Below are 21,775 nucleotides of genomic sequence, written 5' to 3' on the forward strand. Positions count from 1 at the left end.
ATTCTAGAAATTGATGTTGGTTGGTGGCTGGAGTTTACAAAGACTTTCAACTGGTGGGACAAGCACAGACTCTGTATGTGGTTTGTGATTCCCATAGTTTGTCATTCCCTGTGAACTGAGTTACATAAGGAAAAATCCCAATGGCAAGTGAGGCACATGGTTATTAATGCAAGAATTCTTGCTACACAGCCAGTGAACTCCAAGAACTTAACTGTACATCCTGTCTAGCACATCATTAAAGTGAAGATTCAAGAGGAGAGGAATGAGCCCCACTGAGGAAGGAACAACATACCACCAAACGAAGGGACAGAATTAATGGCAGACTTTTATGGAAAATATTAGCAATAACAACATTGAAATGATGATAGTTATTAGACCCTACATGAGACATTACTATTAATTTTAAAAAGAGAATGATTACATCACAAAATTTGTTTAAAACATTTTCATAACTATATCCATAAAACTGTTTTCTTTTATAATTCTAACAGGTTGATTATGTATCATACCATTATCCTGAGAAAGACAATTCTTCACTAGATTGTTGAAGGGATTGAGGCCACAAAAGACATTAAGAAACCCCGGGCACAATGGCAGTGTGGCAGTCCAAGATTCAACAAAGAGCCACCTAAATTTCTGTCCCTGCTGGCCTCTCCACCTAAGATGCCTAGTTATTTGACCAAATTCTTATAGTTAAATGCTGCCTAGGAGGAGAATCCAGAAGTCCCCTCAAGGGGGTATAATCAACTCAAGAAATGGCAACTATACCTAAGCCAATAATAAGGAAATCATGAATTATTTAATTCTGCATTCCAAAAATATCTGCATGGAAAACAGACCATAAAGAAAAGAGCAAAAGAGTAATTCAATTAGAGCAAGCAAATAAAGCCCTGCTCTACATTACAAACCTCCATGGGCACTGTTCGCTGTTTGGCTCACACTCCTGCACTAGCCAGCAGGGAAGTACATATGTAATCACTCAGGTCCCCTTCCCTTGCAAGAAATGCCAGCATCTCCTCAGAGAATATTAATTCCATAAAACAGAGGTCTCTGTGGAATAAAACTAAGTAAAGTGGGTATATGTGTATATCAAGAGGAAAAGTTAGCAAGTGGGTTGTAATACAAAGAATCCAGGATAGGATAAGCTAAAAGGTGATGGCTTCTCGTTAGGATGACATTATGCATTCCTTGACTTCATATTTTTCTAGATTTTATCACTAAGGCCCTGAACCCCAGTAAACCCTTCAGTCCTGGGGAAAACTAGGGTTGATAGTCACTTATTTTTATAATGATTTTTAAGGGATTTATTTATAATATAATGCTCCTGAATTAATTTCAATTTCATTGGATGCTGCGCTCAGTCCTTACAGCTGAAAAGAACCCATCAATGTTCTGAATTACTAAGACTGTCTGTTTTAAATAATATGAGTTCACTTCTGCAAGAGGTAGTCACACTCTCTAAATGTTGTATAATTTTCATAAGACTATAGCCCTTTAGAAAATGACCATAATGTCTTGCAGGACATAGCTGACTCTACCTTCCCAATAAACTGATACCTGCATACATTGGCTAGTCAACTAGACTGTACCTATCACAGCAGCCTCCTGAAAAGAAGTCTATGCTGGCATTATAATCAGAGAGCAAGCCACAGCAACTTGCCACACTGAAAGTCCACAGTTTCACAAGGAAGCAACAGCTTTTAGTTTTAATGCAAAACTGTAAGACAAACAAGAAATGTTGCATCAATTGTGTGAATGATTTGTAAGAGCTACCAAGAATAACATGACTTACTCTCAAGTTTTAGAACATCTTGGTTTGTTGCTAACGGCATTAAATGATCTTTACTTGCTCCTTGAAGTGTTAAACCTCTCATTCAACAACTGCTTTTTCTGATAACTTTTCTTGCCACACAAATAGTAACTTCATCCAAGATGTCCTCTTCTTCCTCCTCACACCTATAAGAAGCAGCTCCCATGTTCCAACGTTTATTGTATTCTCAAGGCTTTCTTCTTTCAGGATCATCAGACCTAAACCAACATTCCCAGTGAACTTTCAGCTGGGCTTCCAGCTCCATAACTACTATTACCATCTGGGCATTTACACACAAGATTTTGCATTGATATAGAAAGAAAATTATCAGGTTCCTTGATAAATCTGTCCCTTCCCCAGTGTGTTAGTGATATGAGATGCCCCTCTGTATGCTGTGAATACCATGGGTAATAAAAGAACTGTCTTGGGCCTGCACAGGGCAAAATAGAGGTAGATGGGGAAAACTAAACTGAATGCTGGGAGAAAGAAGGAAAAGTCAAAGAGAATCCATGTAACCCCACCAGAGACAAATGTCAGATGGGACTTTCCCCCGGGAAGCCACAGCCAAGTGACGATACACAGATTAATAGAATGGGTTAAATAAATTAAGATTTAAGAGTTAGCCAATAAGAAGCTAGAGCTAATAGGCCAAGCAGTAATTTAATTAATACAGTTTCTGTGTGGTTACTTCAGGGCTGCACATCTGAGAACAAACCAGAGACTTCCTACTACATGTTAGCTACCTTTCTCGTTGTTGTAACAAATATTTGTCAAAAGTCACTTAAAGGAGAAAGAGTTTATTCTTTTGTATCACTCAAAGGGATCATTTCCTCATAACAGGGACAACATAGCAACAGGCAGGGAAGGCATGTATGGTCACTGAGGCAGGAGACCATTTTATTACACTGTATTTATGGTCGGGAAATAGAGATCAATGAAGGTTACAGCTCATTTGTTTTCTCCTTTTATTTGGTCCAGGACTCCCATTTACAGTATAGTACCATCCTCACTTTCGGTGAGTCTTGTAATTTATATAAAATATAGAAAATCACTCACAGGTGTGGCCATAAGCAAATCTAATCTAGATATTCTGTCCAAGGTATGCCCAATGGCCATCGTAATTCAGGTAATTTCTCATATAGGACCAATGTTTACTTTAAAATCTTAATGGGTAGTTTCTTTTAGAAGTAGCTGTAGGTCCAGGAGACGTGGGTAAACAGCTTACTACCCCAGTGTCTGACCCAGAATTTGGATCTCCAGAACACACACAGAAATTGTTAGTATACATTTATAACCTTAGGACTCCTAGAACAACATGTGAGGAAGACAAGAGAATCACTGGAAGCTCTTGGGCCAGCTAGCCTGGCATACTCAAACAAGAAAGCCAGTCTTAAACAAGATGGTAGGCACCACACCTAAGGTTAAACTCCCACGTCAGCAACTGTACCATGGAGTATGTATACACACACACACACACACACACACACACACACATGCTCGCAATACACACATCAGATACCATTAACAAAAGAAGTAGCTGTAAACTTCACATGAAAGTTTACATTTTCAGAGTTTGTGCAGGAGGAAAAACGTTGTCTTGGCAACCACAGAACGACATTAATCTGAAAGAGAAATGCATCATGAGTACTCATCTAGATTCACTTATTATGTTCCTCTCCTCTAACCCACAAGGTGTTCAGTAGCTCCTGACTTCTAAGAGACTGTAATAGGATAAAAAGAAGTACTAAAACCAGGGAGTTTTCTAGAGGATGTTAAAAGTCAAAACAAACAAGGGTCTCTTACCTTATGCTCACCAAATCCTAACACTCACCTCACCCAAATCTGTGCACCATGGGCAAGTATGCCCCCTCCTCTGCAGTTTATGATACTGATATTAATGGACTTCCACAGTGAGAACGTTTCTCAGGTGAATGAGAATATAAAGGGTTTGGAAAAACTACTCGATTAGAGAAAACTCTCATTAGTTCCAGCAAGTTAGCAAGCCATAAAGAGTGTCAGGGCCTACAGGAGTGTGGATCCCAAGAGAAGCATCTAAGTGAGCCCTAATTAGCCCAGTGATTGAGTCAAGCTGAGAATGACAAATTGGAATTGGAGAAAGGATGAAAAATCTATCTCCACTTTATTCTATCATTATTTACATTTTATGTTCATTTTGTAATTTATAGGAAGCAAAAGTAGCTTCTCTTTTTTTAATTGAAATTTCACTTTTATAGAGAAAAAGAAAATAGATCTCAAGTTAACATGGCATTCTTTCTACTTCTAGGTTGGTCACCTAGCAAGGGCACAAAGTTATAGGACTTGCTGGCTAAATTGGGCCACTGGTATTCTTCCCTTGGGAAAGCCATGTGAATTCTTTGTCTCCAGAGTTTCATCTCATGAATTCAATCCTATGTAAGGGACTAAAGTCTAAAGCACAACCAACAAAGTTCTAAAATTCACTTCATGCATTTTTAGAAGGCAATTTACAGAAAAGCATTAAAACAAGGAGACTGAAATTCTATTCTTTGCCTTGGAATAAAAATTTGAGATGAGCTGGGCGGTGGTGGCGCACACCTTTAATCCCAACACTCGGGAGGCAGAGGCAGGCGGATCTCTGTGAGTTTGAGACCAGCCTGGTCTACAGAGCTAGTTCCAGGACAGGCTCCAAAACCACAGAGAAACCCTGTCTCGAAAAACCAAAAAAAAATTTTTTTTGAGATGATATTAACATGTTTAGCAGCATTTTACAATTTATAATACTCTTGCAACATCCTGATAGACACCAAGTTTTTTGCCAGTCATATATTTTATAAATATAAAATTTCATGTGACTTTACAAGTATTTACTTACTACTAATAAAAATACAAACAACTGAAGCAAATAAATTACTAATAATTCCCCTTGTCTAAGGTTCAATATCACATTGGATTTTTGTACTTAAGTTACTTCAGGTAGTAAATCTAAACAGCACATTTTTAGTAATTCAATATCGTAAAACAAACTTCCTGGAAACAACTGTGGAAATACCTACAATTTATATTGAACTCTAGGTTTCCCTTTTCTGTGGCAGACATATGAAGGTCACAGAAGGTTTCTTAAGCTTTCGTTTCCAGAGAGAGTTCCATCCGTTGTTTTAGATTATCTTTCTATTTGTTTATTTCTATTTGATGACAAAAGTGTGTTTCCTTGTAGATGCCTTCCTTCAAGATGCCTTCCATCCTCATGTTCCAAATAATGCCCCCCCCAAAAAAACAGTGTAGCTGTTGTCTCATTATTTTCTGCATTGAAATGAAGGTCTCTAAATATTTTTTTTAATTTATCTGCTTATGTCACCATAGTCCTCTGTCCTTCGGAGAGGTTCCTAGCTGTGTGTAAGGACTGTGGGCACAGACAGAAGCCAAAACACTGCTGTACATCCCTGTGTCACAATAAGGGATGTTACCTTAGAAGCCTCGTTTCTTTGAAGTGCTGAAGATTATCGTTTACCAGAAAGGAGCCTGGGCCATAACACTAAGCATTACAGATAACACAAAAGACAAGGAAATTCAATCCTTGGACCAATCTGTCTCCCAGGGCTCTGAACTTTTGATTCATACAGGCTAACATAACCTAAGTAAAAATCTGTCCCCAGAAGAAAGACAACACAAGCTTAGCTCGCCCTAAACACCTTTTGAATTGAGTCAGATACATCTGTTCTTAATTAGCTACATACACATACACACATGTAAACACACATACAGTGGTAGATTAAAGACAGCTGTAAACGCTTAGCTAGTCTTCTCTGTCAGCTATGGAGACTAGCACTCCTCCCACGAATTTGAGCTGAACTTTGGGCCTTTCCTGACTAACACAATGTGCAAGCCAAGATGTTCTGAGGCTGTGAGGACTGGCTCGGAAGGAGCACGTGTTTCCCCAAGCTTTCATCGCCCACTTACTCTGGTGGCACTCTCTTAGGCTACTCGTGTTTGAATGCCACAACCATGCTCTGAGAAAAGCTAACAAGTTCCAAATAAAAACCCTATGAGGAAAGTACCAGAGTCCTCTTAGCCAGTTTTCCTGGATAAGCTGCCAGGCACTAACCAATAATAAGGGCAGGTCACATTCCTTCAAGTTGAGATTGTAGATGGCCAGCCCAGACACCATCTCATGATAGTAGGTGATACGGACGAGAACCTCAATGGAAACACTCTAGTTTGATATTCCTCCACCAAATTGTGAGCAAAATAAAATGTGTATTTTAAAAGGTTAGGTTTCTGGGGATTTTAGAAGATAATGATAGAACTACAGAATATTCACAACTAGAAACACACATTCTGATGCCATGTATCAAAAAAAGGACTCTGGTAATTCATGCCTAAAAGCCCGTGTTTCCCATTTCTTAGTAAACCAGAAGTGGGTGGTGGTCATCATGACTGTTTTTTTTTTTTAACCTCCTAAGTGTTACTTAGGATATCAAGACCAAAATGATAAGAACTATTCCAGCTAGAAAAACACTATTAAATGTATATAATGTTTCGTTTATAAATTGTGTCATATAACTAAATATTTATGTATATACAATCCATCCTAAATTAGACATAGGCTCAATTAGTGAAACAAAGTAAGTAAATGAAGCCAATTACTTTCATTCATTCATGGTTGCTTTCTTTATGTCTGTGTGGGGATATGTGTGTGTGTGAGCACAAGTACCCATGGAGTTGAGAGCATTGGGTCTCACTAGACCTGGAATTGTAGGTAATTGTGAGCCACCAAGTGTGGGTGCTAGAAACCAAAACCGAGGTCTCCTCTGCTAAGACCACCACCTATTCTTACCATTTGACCATTTCCCCATCCCAAGTAAAACCAATTTTATGATTGTATCATTTTACAGAAATCTCATCTTTCATAAATTACCTTCTAGGTATAATCATCTTGCCTTACATCACTAATATTTTACAATGTTTTGCAGTTTAACCAGGAAATGCCTTAAATGTCGCCATGTCTGAATGCCACATGGCTTCGATGAGACTCTCTGGTATTCAAAGTACCCAAGTATTGAAAAACAGAGCAAACAAAAGGACCATTATAAAAGAAAAAACAGTACCCCCCATTCATGTCATCAAATAAGACTAGTTCAAAGCAAGAGAGGAAACGAAACTGGGACTTCTATCATCTTATACACACCGAGAAAGATTCCAGAGGGTACATGACATGTACCCAGGTACTTTGAAGTAGAATCCTATCTTTTGGAATTATGGCACATTCTCCTTCCATTAAAACCTCACTGTAGTGTGTGTGTGTGTGTTTACCAAGACTGAGAGAGCTCGTCTAGAAGATATTCTGGAAGCATCCTATATAAATCCTCTCACTCTCAAGTAAGTTCAGGCCACTATATGAAGTGAAAAGTTAAATGAATTGCTTTGCCAACTGATCAACTGTTCGTTAGGAAGGTTTGGGATTGGTGTCTTAGATTAGATAGAACTTGTTCTCAATACTTAGGATATCTAGAATGGATAGAGCTAATTCTTCAAGTAGTGATGAAGCAACGCAGATGTAAGAAGCAAGATTATCGTGGATTAAACCACAAGATCAAGTTCTTCACAATCTCCTCAGCTTACTGCTTTTAATACCACAGGGGGACATTTACAGCCTTCTTGGAGCCCAATGTCAATAAAGACAGACCACCTTAAAGAAAAATAGCATCATTTTAAAGACAGTGGTGCCTTAGACTGGTAGATAGTGATGCCTGGAACTGGGGTAGTAAAGCCCTGTTTTTATGGAAAAGGATGGGTCTGAGGTCATTCCATAAAATTGATTTCCCAGAAAATGGAAATAGGCAATTTACTCTAAGAATTTTATTGAAAAATTATGCTATTCTATTTGAATAATGATGGGAATGTTCTACACATTTCCTTTATTAATGAATTAAAATACACAAAACACCATAAAATTATATTAGAGGTTCAAAAGTATCACTTAAATCTTCTTTACCAGTCACTTTCATTTTGTAAAATCAGCAGTTCCATTAAAATCGTATTATGCAAAAATGGGTTTTTACTGTAATAATAGTTATTACCTATTTAGCTCCCAAGGATGTTGTGAAAATTAAATAATAAGCCTTTGGAAAGCAAATACAAAGTGTCGCTAATATCAGAGGCCAAGAGGGGCAGTCAGGTGGCAACGAGGAAGGGTAAGAGCACTCCTACACACCACAAATCACAGCCTTCACCTCCGATTCCATTACTACAAACAATTGAAGCAGTGGTCATGTGGGCTGATGAGATTTCATTTCATCTTCTTAATATTATGATATATTAATCTTAGCCCTCATGTTATATAGATGAGGGTCATTTACACAGTTGGTAAATGTCAGGAATCCAATAGGAAACCCAGGTTTGTCCTCTTTGATGGCTCACGTTATATGCACTGAGGAATTCCCCATTTTCCCCGCGTCTTATAATTGTGCTATGAATTCGTACCCCATCTTTCGCAGTTCATTTCACATATCTTTTCCTCCAAGACCCACTTTTCCTCTCTTCACTGAAGACAGTTGGCATCTAAGCACACTGCGTTTGTTGTAGTTTGAGATTATTATTATTCATTGTATGTTTTATTAACACAGCTAAATCAGGGGCAGCCTGAGAGTGAGTATAGCTTACTCACTTTCAGTGCCTAAATATGTGATACATAAACTCAGACACAAGGCAAAAGATTTTTACCAATGGGTCACTGTGATAGGCTCCCATCTAAGCAGTTCCTCTGTTGTTGGTTTTTTGTTTGTTTGTTTGTTTGTTTGTTTGTTTGTTTTTCATTTTTTGAGACAGGGCTTCTCTGTGTAGCTTTGGTGCCTGTCCTGGAACTTGCTCTATAGCCCAGGCTGGCCTCGAACTCACAGTGATCTGCCTGTCTCTGCCTCCTGGGTGCTGGGATTAAAGGCATGTGCCACCGCCGCTCAGTTTCTTCCTCTACTCCCCTCTGGTTTTCCAAGAGCAAATATGTCATACATCAAATTGGTTTGTTTATTTCAAGTTAAAGGAAAAATGTGAAGAATAAATATGAAAATAAAATTTTTGTGTAGACTGATTTTCATGAATCAAAGCAGGTGGATAAGGTAACTTTAAAAAGAGAGGGTGATGCAAAAAAGAAAGCTAGGTATGGGTCTTAATGGTAAAGTAATTGCCTAGAACATACAAGGCTCTGGGTTTGAATCCCAGTGAGTGATTGCGCACACACGTGCTTGTACGCATGAGTGCGTGTGTGTGTGTGTGCACATGTGTATGTATAAATGTGCATGTGTGTGTGCTGTATGTATATTCATATGTATAACTATCTTTATACATATGAATATAAGTGACATATGAGTGAGAGACAGAGAGGGGAGAGAGAAGGAGAGGGAGCAAGAAGAATATCCAGTGCTGGTTTCCTGCCTGACCGTCTTTACTCATTAACTGGGTACAATCAGAGTGGGTGACCTCACATTTCCATGTCCCAGATTCCTCATTTGTAAAAACATGGATAGGAACGGGATCTACTTACAAAGCAGGTATAAGAACCAAGTGAAAAAGTAGCCATAGGAGAGCATAGTCAGTAACACACCCCAAGTGCTGTTATCAGAAAATAAAATAATTCACATTTCTTAGGAATCTGTTCAAAAGGATAAGAAATAGTTTTCACAGATTTGTACAGTCTTGAAGTTGTCCTGTGCAAAACCTTTCAACCTCAGAGATTTGCTTTTGCTGTTCAATTACAGCTGACAGCATTAAGCTCATGTCCTTCATCCAAGTAGCAGATAATATCTAACTTGTGAACCCTCTTGAATCGAAGAAGTTTGGGAACTAGGAAAACAAAAGCAATCACGAAAGAGTGAAGAATTCAGACATAGGCAAATATACAGGGAAGTAGATTCATTATGAAGACCCATCAGAGGCCAGAATATCAAGAAGATTTGTCAAAAAAAAAAAAAATACAACACAGAAGCTCCTGTCCCAGACCCAACATTGAAAAACACAAATGGAGTTAACTGCTGGGCACGATGAGGCCATCTGCTGGAACAAGAGCAAGGAAACACAATGGGGAAAGAGCAAGGTTTTCATTACCTAATGCATGGCTCCTTTTTCTCACCTCTCTTTTTACTTGAATGCAAAATGTAACAAACAATAACTAGGGATGTTTTAAACCCCTTCCTCTTTCCTTCTCATAGTAACACAGCTGGTTGTATTAAAAGATACATTCTATATATCCTATACCCGCAGCTGAATTCCCAGCCCTCCTTTCCCTACAGCATAGATTTGCGTGTTTCCGAGCAGCTTCCTGAAGAACTCAGGCCTGTCATCTGAGCTGATGATGATCACAGGGATGAAGGGAAAAGGAAAACACCAAAGGCTCCCAGGCATCAGAGCAGACAGTCAACATAGCTTGCAACGCCAAGCAAGATAGTTGAGACTGCTGTTGTTTGTTCAGCATCAAAGCCCCAAAGATACTAGAAGCTTGGGAAGAACTTCCTGCATGGAGTGAGAGAAATTGTCAGCTTCATGGGAAAACCACAGACTGGGGCAAATCTACTGGCTAGATTAATCAAAGACAAGTCTGAAGAAGGAGAGATTTTTTTTCTTTGTAGTATAGGAATGACTCATAAGCCTATTTATTCAAAAAGTTCCATCCTCCATTGAAGACATAGGTGGATAATGGGGATGATGATATTTCAAGTTTGCATTTGACAGTACATTTGGCTTAGCATTCATCTTTCTATGCGGTTACAACACATCACTAAGGGCTTCCAAGGGACCAGAGTGCTTTGTCTGACTCTGACATTGTCAATAACATGAACAACATATCTACTCTATTATTACTTTTCTCTTTGTCCTTTTGGGAAGGAAACAAGCTCTGCCGCATAAAAATAAGGCACTAGAATCAAATTGTTTGGGTTCAAATCCACACTCTTCTGAATTATAAATTGTGCAACTCTGAGCTTGTATATTACTCAGCTGCCATGAATTTCTGTCTCTCTGTCTGTAAAATGAAGACAATAGCTTTATTTTATTTACAAGGTCCTTGTGAGGGTTAACAACATAGGCAAAGAATAGACCTGATACAGAGTTAGTGTTCAGTAAATCCGTGACATTATTAGTGAATCACAGATAGACAAGTGTTCTTTCCCCATTGCAGATCTTTTGTTTACTGTAACCTTGAGATATTCACATTTACCACAAATGGAATTAAGTTCCATGGTGCTCAATATAAATGTTCTAGTTACCTGGAACTTTAGTAGACTTTCCTTTAAGGAAAATGAATGTTTTAAATACAAATTGCTTTGGTGTATTTCTGAAATTATCTTTTTTCTACATCTATTCTCTTCCATTGATTCAAATCTTTTAAAACTAATAATAGTGTACAATATACAAAGGAATCAATTTCAGAAGTGAAGACAATCAACAGAACAGTAGAATTTTTGCCAACTATTTATATGTCAAAGAGTTAATATCTAGAATATATGTATAAAGAGAAAGAGTCTGAGATGTAGCTTAGTGGTAGAGTGCATGCATTGGATATATAAAGTCCTCAATTCAATCCCTAGGAACCAAACAAATAATTTAACTAACTAAACACCAAAAGAACAAATAATCTAGTCATTAAATAAACAGATGAATTTGATTGCTAGTTCTCAAAGAAGGAAGTACAAATCCAATACATACGTGAAAAGTACTCAATATTCTTAATCATAAAGAAAATGAAAATCAAAACTACACTGAAGAGTCCATCCTAGCAAAATGGCTACCAATAAGAAAACAAATGATGACAAACGCTGGCCAGGGGGGAAGGACCACTCACTCACTACTAGTGGGAATGCAAACTGATTCAACCACTATATGAAACAATATAAAGATTCCTCAAAAAATTTAGAAAGTTTCTCTCCTGTATCAACTTGCCTAAGGGGTCATAAAAATAAATAGCTACTCATTTCTACTGTTTCTCTGTCTTGCATTACACCATGAAATGTTACCGCTGATCGGATTTGGTTCAGTTCAGTTCATCTGTTTCCGCTCACAACTGGTTTCACTCACTGGGTAAAATCAAGACGTCATCACCAGGTCCTGGAAGGGTCTGGTTGTATCCTCCCCAGCCTTCTGCAACGTCCTTCCATGTTTCAGGAAGGGACCATTTTAAAGCTGATTCAGGTACAGATGTAGAAGCTGGAATATACAGGAGAGGTGCAAAGTTAACTATGAAAACCTAAATCTTTGTGACAAGGTCAAGCATCTATTGTTAATTTATGACTGGTATTTTCACCTTTCAAAGTAGCTGCTTTTGAATATTAGAAGTTTCTATAAATGTACCACATTTTCCTTATCCATTCTTTGGTTGAGGGGCATTTAGGTTGTTTCCAGGTTATGGCTATGGCAAACAATACTGCTATGAATATAATTGAGCACATGTCCTTGTGGTACAATTGAGCATCCTTTGTGTATATACCCAAAAGTGGCATTGCTGGGTTTTGAGGAAGATTGTTTCCTAATATTCGGAGAAATCACCATACTGATAATCCAAAGGTACATTTACACACTAGAGTACTATACAGCAGAAAAAGTAATGGCATCCATTTGTAGGCAAATGGATGGATCTAGAAAACATCATTTTGAGTGAGGTAACCCAGATCCAGAAAAACAAATATCATATGTACTCACTCATAAGTGGCTTTTAGACATAAAGAAAAAACAGCCTACAATTCACAATCCCAGAAAACCTAGACAACAATGAGGACCCTAAGATAAACATACATGGATCTAATCTACATGGGAAATAGAAAAAGACAATTATTCTACTGAATAAATTGGGAGCATGGGGACTATGGGAGAGGGTAGAATGGAAGGGGTGAGGAAGGAAGGGGAGCAGAGAAAAATGTATAGCTCAATAAGATCAATAAGAAAATTTTAAAAAGAAGTTTCTATAAAACATTTCATAGCAGGAAAGCAAACTATTACCCATTTCTTACACTTTGGGAAAATATATTCCAAGCTTATTAAACATTAGCATTCTTCTTCATTATAGATATTATATGTGCTTATTATGGATTATTTTGAAAATGCTAATAAAGAAAAGCTAATAATTACCCAGAACCTCACCACATAATAATTACCACAATCAACCTTTTATTTATATTTCTTCCCATCATATCTCAGTGTTATTATATAATTGAAATTATATCAGTTCCAGTTTTATTTTGTTAGTTTAGTTATTTTTCTTATGTACTTTCTAATGATATTAAAGCTCTTGGTAAACACAATTTTAACAATTACACAGTATCTATCATACTAGAATCCATTAGTCTCTCTCTGTAACATCCAACATGTAACATCTTTCTAATGATAAACAAAGTGATGTGGGTAGTCTCTCTGCACAGCTAACCATAATCCTGATTGTCTTTTTAAAATGGATTCTTTCTTGGAAAGGCCAAGTCATAGTATGAGCTTCTCACAGCTCCTGAAGTATAAGAATGGCACTCTTATGACATGGACACTTCTTGGGATAGTAACTTATGTGCAGATCATTTTTCTTTATTGATTCTGTCCCTGACCATTAGCATTCTAATGGTACCAAAATCATGTGACTGATAACCACTAACCACTTTACAAAGAGGCATTACGGAAATTGCCATGCTGAGCTGTATCCAGTCGCCTTTTTCTGCTTTTGTTGTTATTTTGCTCTTTTCCATGATATACCAGCACAATTAGGGGCCCAAAACATTGTCACAAAAAATAAAGATGCAAGGCCACCTCTTGACAGAATGAAGAGAATCTCTTCGATTAGTGATTAGTTTCACTGAGCATAAAAAAATGACCATCTTTTTTCAGGATGTTTCTAATAGGGGTGTAAATCCCAGATAAACTTAAAAAGCATTATCTTTGTTTCCATGCAGCTAAGGGTCTATGTTAGTAAATACTAGGGAGATAAAAAAAAAAAGCTTGCATAGATTGAGAACAGCTCTCTTTAAAGAGAACTTTCCTGAAGGAAGTAGTAACTGACCAGCATTTCAAAGACTTAAAGTTTCTGTAGGTAAAAGGCCCTTGTTCCAGATGGAGAAATGCGCAGAAGCGTATGCAAGGTCGAGAAGTGAGATGCTGAGAGGGAAATCAAAAGAAGCTTTGTGAGACAGAGTTAGAAAGAAGCAAAAGATGAGTCTGAAAAAATAAGGGGTGCCCAAAGAGTGAACTATTATGAAGGCAGAGAGGCAAAAGATTTCAAGACCGTTAGGGTAGATGTTGATGAGTTCTGTCAACTTCTAACCAACTGAGCAGATGGCAGGCATTTGGGATAAATTTGAGGTATCCGGTTGGAGGTGCATGGCAAAGAATAGATTCTGAAGGGAAAGAGATAACACCAAGAAAAAAAGGTGGGTATGGCTGTCATCCGCCATTAGATATCTTTCAGTCTTTGAAGATGAATGTAATATCACCAAAGATAGCAGCATGAGTAGACATAATCCCTGATGTCAGAAGCATAGGGAAAACCTGCCAGTTTTCCTATCAGTGCTCAAATCTGAAGCATTAATCGTTTAATTTGAGCTCCAGAATAGCTCAAAAGCATGCCCACTGTGGTCATGCAGAAGTTATAAACAATTAGCACATAAATATACCACACAGCCTGGGAATTAGGCACTTCTTAGAGCAGGCCTATCTTGGAAAGAAACTTTACAAATAGTTTATAAATACTAAAACTGCAGTGCCTTTCTATGCTTTGTCTTTATTGTGCCTCCTTCTCAATGGGGCTCAAACAGTCCAAAGGCTTAAGGGCATTTGCTGATATAACCACTAACTAGTATCACAGAGGCCAGGCAGGGTTTTTGATGTTCTCTATATAGTAATTTATCCTATAGTCAGTATCAAGGCTCTTCAAAACTTCACAAAGACCCAAATGAAAGAAAACAGAAAAACAGTTGCTTCAAATTTATATCACAGATGGTGGAAACAAACATTCTGCACCTCAGCCATCTTCACTCCAGTTTATAAAAGACCGGAATTATTTTCAGTCTAACCACCCAGACCTTACAGTGACTACATTAATGTTGAATGTTACATACAAGTTCCATTCTACCTTAGACCCTAATTCAGTTTCCTGATAGTTACTAGATTTCTATGTGGCTTCTATATGGCTCATATTGTGCTGAAAGTTGGGGAGAGAAAATGAACTCTGAGTTTTAAAAAAGAAGCCAGCCATATACTGCTATCTCTTCTTGGAATCTTATGCAATAGAATGAATCAAGATGAGATCTTGTTAATAGTAAAATTCTGTAAAAGAGAGTATATCTATTAAGTTTAGCAATCAGGGCATGTGTGATCAAGATGAGATGATCATCAGAGAAGCTTCTTCTAGTAGTAGATGGCAGTTAATATAGAGACTCACAAGTTCACAATGTGTAGAGAACAAGAAAATTTGGAGGAGTCCCCCGAAATTCGATGACTTTATGAAATCCCTCTCCACAAGCTCAGGAACCTATATGCAGAAAGATTGTAAGAGCCAAAAGTGATGGACAACTCCAAAGAGACAGCATCTTCTAGACACAATAGGACTGATAAACATATGAACTCACAGAGACTGTGAAAGCATGAACAAGACCCATTAGTTACAGGTTCAAACCAAATAAAATCTCAGCAGTGAAAAAAGGAAGTGGACACCTAGTTCCACCCCTTAACCAAGAAGCTCTTTGCAAATGATAAAGAGAAAATCAGTTTCCTACAATAGAATGTCACTGGGTGTATCAAACACACACACTTGGAAGTAGTTAGTCAACACAAAACAAACTCCATATTTGTGTATGTGAGTGTGTAAGTGTGTGTACATTTTTTGGTTGACATTGTTTTGGGACATTATGGCCTTTTGAGAGGGAAAAAGGAGAGAGTGAGGGTAATAAAGTTGAGTGGGTGGGGAGGATTTGAGAGGAATCGGGGAAGGAAAAGCATGATAAAACTATATTGTATGATGAAATTACAAAGAAAAAGGAGAGCCTTCCCAGTGCTGTGTTTGAGATAGAAACCATAATACAGAAGATTGAGGGGTGCACTGGAGGTAGAAGAAGAAGAGCTTACATTGGACCATCCAAAAACTCACTGCTTTTAGCAAAGGAGGGCATGAGCCTTTTCTCTTCTCCCAAACCTTCAGATCACCTTTGGTGAGGACCAACATTTATAACAAATGCTCGCCCTACTTCTCTATATGAATTTGTTAATCAGCAGCAACTCAAACTTGAGTGCTCTGAAGCTGAATATATCAGCCAAATATTGCCATCTACCCCTTCTCACTCCACTCCCCTCCTCCTGGATTTCTGTGGATCTGCTTTGAGAAAGCTAGTCTTTTAGGAAGCACCCGTGAAAACAGTTAAGAGGCAATTCATCACACATGGTATTGGGAGGAGGTTGGTTGGTTGATTCACACTGGTTTCTTGGCATGGTCCTAGAATTTTCCTGTCTACCATATCCTCACGATAACCTCCACAGTGTTGTTGTTGATTTATTTATTTATTTTTATATAACAGGCTGTCTATTAATGGATTAATGGAGAGACTCTTTGGAGCATATTCTCAAAAGTTTCAACTGCATTACTTACTCATATTGAAGCTTGCAATAGGCCAACACATAGGTAGAACTTCACTGCCTATGAAAAACTGGTGTTGAAAGTACAATAATTGCATTGTCTCCATAGATTGCACTGCCATATTTTAAATTCATGATTAAACTTTATATTCTTTATCATGGAATTCAAGGAACTCCCTGGAATTCTCCTGGCTGAAGTATTTTTCTGATGTATTGTTTCTGTGGTTTCATAGGCTTTGCAATACTTTTCTGCCCTAAGATATGTAAGAGAGGAAAACTGGCTATGATTTTCTTTCACATGTAGATTAATATATATATATCACAAATAACATAAGCATATGAGAGGCAACATGGTATAGCAAAAAATACAGCACTGAGATGAGATATGTGAGGGCTGAGACTCAACCACTGGATGCTGATATGACTATGTAAACTGTTTAATATCTAGGCATCACGTGTAGTCCCATATACAGTAAAGGACCCGAGCTCAAGACAGCCTTTCCAACCAATATGAACCTATGAAATATGGACTCTCCCAATTTTGTGGGATTTGAAGACAAGATTTTCCAAGAGAAAAAAAATGGTAATAGTTATTTAAAAGGGAATGTTAAATTAATTACTTTATCATTTATTTGACACCTGCCAGAATCAATGAGACATTATAAAGGTAAGAACCATTTTTATTGCTCATGGTTGTTACACACAGACACACACACACATACACACACACACCACACCACACCACACCACACCACAAAGAGATACCTTATAGAGAGGCAATCAATAAAGTGGGAATTTTGAGGCACCTAAAGGCAAAGGCGGAATGACAATGGAAGTTTATACAGAGTGAAGCACAACAGACACATGGAAGCCGCCGTGAAGTCAGTCTTAACTGCACTTACCGCAATATAAGAAGCAAGGACTGGTAGCCAAAAGTCCCTCTCTTAGCTTAGTGCAGTAACTCTACATCGTTTGTTTTTTAATTGAAATGGAAGAATTTGAACGTTTTTAATTAGTATGACTCTTCTGTGACATAACACAAATATCCCCCTGCAAATCAAAGGGAACCCCTGCCTTTGAAAGGCTTTATTCCTCCTGCAAATGCACAGTTAAACTGACTCACAATAAACAAAAACAAACTGAGACATACATTAAAAGGTGGTTATGAGATGTTTAGTCTTTGGGACTTTGGCTCTTTTGAGTTAGCAGGATCTCACAGAACCATCTGACTTTTGGGGAGCGTTTGTTTATCCTGATTTCCTGAAATTACCAGGAACAATTAAAGTTTAGAGATACCCTGGATTTTTTCTCTCCATTTGGAGGGGGCCTAATGGCCCATCTGCAGATCTGGAATCTTGCGTGCACATATGGCTCATAATTTATAAAATGTGCTTATTTACATGTTACAATTCTTACATCCTATTGTTTTGAAAAGCAAATGCATCCTATATCTTCCCTTGACATTCAGGAATATATTGAATTATAGGACAGCACAGCAGAGCGCTGTCAGGCTCAACAGCATGAGAGCTGATGCTTGCCTGTTCATAAACAAAGAAGAGGAGGGACCCGTAGAACGACGGGAGGACATTCTGTTCTGTTCGACATTCTCTCTAGTGTTTAGTACTTACCTGAAACAGTCGGAGGCACACCTTCCCTCACCTGGAGAAACACCTGAACTTGGCCTTCACCTGAAACTAAAAGAAAACAAAAAAAGGTGAGTGTGATGCCAAGATACCCCACGTAGAGGAGAATCACGGTGTTGCTTTTCCTTCTTCCCACCCAAAACAAAATCTGGAAATGAAAGAGGAGAAGAGTCCTTGTTAATTAGGAGAGTGCTTCGTTTCTACCATTCTATTTTGTTTGCATTGATCTGATTAAGTATAATGGCAGAGGGATAAGCAGTGAAGGAGGAAAACACTTGAGCATGCGCCCTGTGGAGGCCACTGAGGTCCAGCAGGTGTGCCTGGCTTCCTAGGTCCATAACTGTGTGGGCTCAGTTTGTAGCGTGCATGTATTGCTCACCGACAGAGTTGAGATCACCCATGAAATGTATTTGCTTTACCTTTCCCCAAACAAATTGTCCTTTTAATGAAGGTTTTCCCTCACCCTACTCCCCCTATCTGCTTTCTTCTTCCAAACCAACCAAGCACATTTAAAAGGCCCGGGGTTCATTAATTTTAAGTGTTCAATAAATTAGTGGAAATAATCAAAAGGCCTGATTCTTTCTGATAATGACAATTTGATGTCAGTATAAACCAGTAGATTAAGCTGGGAACATATGCTCCTTTGCCAAGAGAGGCTGCTATAATTAAATAGTAAATGCATCTACAAGGTGCTCCCATGCCTGATTAATTAGTAATCAGGTGCACGAACTCTATCTTTCGGGTAACACCTTGTTTCTTATTGGTTAATTACCTTTCTGCCTTATTCAATGTCATGGGAGCGAGCCCTTCCCATCACTGTAGGACCCAAGGTAGCTGCAGGCTGCAGCCTCGGGGGCTTGGCCAAACTCATGCTCTCCATTTCTGTTTCACTGGGACCCTAAACTCTTTCTTCCATCCCAGATGGGACAGAACAAATGTCATTCTTTTTAATTACAAAGCATACGCTTCAGAACATTAGAAGGAAAATAATCCCCAAAGAGATCCAAGATGAGGTCTCTCCAATTCTGCTACTCCCATTTTGCTCACTTTCTCATGTTTTTCAATTATAAAATACACGAGACTTGGCTTGCCCTTTATATCACCAAATCTAAGAGCAGGGACCTTGGCAACACTCCTTTTATGCGTATGTACATGTGTATACATATGCATGTATATGGGATGGGCAGTGCATTCATGATTGTGACACTTCTGTGTGAAAGGCAGAAAATAACCTCAGGTATTGGCCCTTGGGTATTGGTCTTTGGGTATTGGTTCTCAGGTGTTGGTCCTCAAATATTGATCTTTGAGAATTGATCCTCGGGTATTGATTTTTAGGTATAGGTCCTCAAGTATTGGTCATTGGGTGTCGGTCCTCTGGTGTTGGTCCTCAGGTATTGGTCCTTGTTTGATACAGAACATTCTCTTGGCTTTCTGCTGAATATGCTATGCTTTTGTAGAATTTTGTCTCTGCCTCCCGTCTTACCACAGAACACTGGGTAGAATTACACACATGCACTATGTATATGGAGTCTAATGATTTAAAGTCAGTCTTTAAGCTTGCATGGCCAGTGCTTTATCCACTGAGTTGTCTCCCTAAGCTAAACTGTTCTTTTCTATGATCATTTCTAAGATTGTCCTTAAACTATTATTTTCTTCTTGTATACTCTCTTATATCTCTCTTGCATATTCCCCTCTCTCTCTCTCTCTCTCTCTCCCTCTCTCTCTCTCTCTCTCTCTCTCCTCCCCATCTTCTGTTCTTTCTTCCCTAATTAATGTGGCAGGAGAGATAGTACATTGGTTAAAAGTACTAACTGCTCTTCCACAGGACCCCAGTGCAATTTCCATCACCCATGTTGGCCAATTGCCTATAACTCTAGCTCCAAAGGGTCTAATGCCCTCTTCTGGTCTACACAAGCATTGTACTCACCTACATAAACCCATACATAGGGCGCATACATATATCACATAATTACAAGTAAAATAAAAATAATTGCCATCACAGAACCTTCATCCAGCAACTGATTGAAGAAGATACAGAGATCCACAGCTAAGCACTGGGCGGAGCTTCTGGATACCAGTCGAAGAGAGTGAGGAGCAATAATATGAGCAAAGGGGTCAAGATAATGATGGGGATACCCACAGAAAGAGCTGATGTGAGCTAGTGGGAGCTCACTGACTCCAGGCTGATAGTGGGGGAACCAGCATAGAACCAAACTAGGCCCTCTGAATGCAGATGACAGTTGTATGGCTTTGGAAGTCTGTGGGGCCACTGGCAGTAGGACCAGGATTTATCCCTACTGATTGAACTAGCTTTTTGGAGCCCATTCTTTTTGGAGGGATACCTTTCTCAGACTAGATATAGGGTGGAGGGCCTTGGTCCTGCCTCAAAGTCATGTGTCAGACTTAGTTACAGAGTCCCCATGGGAAGCCTTACTCTCTCTGAAGAATGGATGGAGGTGGAGTAGGGGAAAGGTGGGGGAGTGGGAGGAGAGGAGGAAGTGGGAACTGGGATTGGTACGTAAAATGAGACGATTGTATTAAAAATAAACATATTAAAAAATAAATCACCAGTCAACCATCTCACCTTTTTCTTTAAGGTCTAACATTTCAGTTCTGTTTGCATGGTTCTGTGCCTTGCTAACATGAAAACCTGCGACTAGTTTCACACCACAATATTTATCTTGTTTGTTTTCAGTTCAATAACTAATAATGTCAAAGTAATTAGTAATTCAGGGTTGTAACAGTAACTAACATCATCTCTAAATTTTGTTTTGTTTTGCTTTGTTTTACAGTGTTGGGGAGCCACCCAAAGTCTCTTGCCTGCTGGGCAGGCACTGTACCTCTGAAGTACACTCAAACCCATAGTATTTAGTCCGGGGCTTCATTTTCTTAGGTAACGTCTGAGGTTGGACACTTCTGGGCATGTAAATTTTTATTTTCCTGGACTGAGTTACAAAACCCACATCCACAGTGTTCTAGTCTGGCTGCTCAGACTAAACAATTAAAAGGCATTCTGCTTACTCCCAAAGATGTGAAAGAATAGTCATTTGCATAGTCGTAGTGGTAATAATAATAATGTCAGTTTTCACTGGAATAAAAGGAAAGGAAAATACAGGCAAAAAAATATCCTTAGAAAACATGAAAATAATGGCAAAGATAAAATACCTTTCTGTAAGATTTGGCATTAAGTAGTACCACCTAGTCAATCTCTAAGAAAGACAAATTAGAAAGTATTCCAGGAAACATCTGAAAATGGAAATGAAATAATTTAAAGACGTTATGAAAGTCATTTTTATTCATGGTTTCCAGACAGCATAGACTTCAGCAGCATTGTACAAGTGTGGTCAGTGAATGCATTGTCTGTTTCTTATGACACAGCTAGAGATATGGAAAGTAGCAATAGGTACATATCAGAAGACTTTTAAAAAAAAACTTCACACACATTACACAATATCAAGCCCTCAAAAACTAAAGAACAATAGCTTAAGAGATAGAGTTGGAGGAATAAAAATAGTAATTACTCTCCACGTTAAATAGATAAAAAAATTAAAGTTAAAGAAAAAGCAATTCATGCACCCCAAAGACCTTGAATGAAAAAGGCCACCACTCATATCCACACCCTGTAGTTACCACAGGATGGTTAGTGCTGGGGTTGAAGAAGCTACCCGAAATACAAAGCACTTTAGAAATGATGCCTAGAGTGAGCAGTTGCTGACTCTGCACAGCCTCTATGCATCCCCTCCAGTGTGACCCCCTC

The 21,775-nt window shown here is 38.5% G+C and overlaps 1 protein-coding gene across 5 annotated transcripts in view; it reads right to left on the reverse strand.

Annotated features, from left to right (window-relative positions):
* Pkhd1 (PKHD1 ciliary IPT domain containing fibrocystin/polyductin) overlaps window positions 1-21,775 on the reverse strand; it is a 438,845-nt gene that overhangs the window by 151,682 nt on the left and 265,388 nt on the right. For all 5 annotated transcript variants that reach the window (XM_050124099.1, XM_050124100.1, XM_050124101.1 and 2 more), the window contains exons 51-52: window positions 18,004-18,069; window positions 11,852-11,980 (exon numbers count right to left, since the gene is read on the reverse strand). In XM_050124099.1, the coding sequence (XP_049980056.1) occupies window positions 11,852-11,980; window positions 18,004-18,069 (195 nt within the window). The remainder of the gene's footprint in view (window positions 1-11,851; window positions 11,981-18,003; window positions 18,070-21,775) is intronic.

The sequence above is a fragment of the Alexandromys fortis genome, unplaced genomic scaffold (assembly GCF_014885135.2).
Source record: "Alexandromys fortis isolate MF-2015 unplaced genomic scaffold, M_Fortis_MF-2015_v1.1 scaffold_207, whole genome shotgun sequence".
NCBI classification, from domain to species: domain Eukaryota; kingdom Metazoa; phylum Chordata; class Mammalia; order Rodentia; family Cricetidae; genus Alexandromys; species Alexandromys fortis.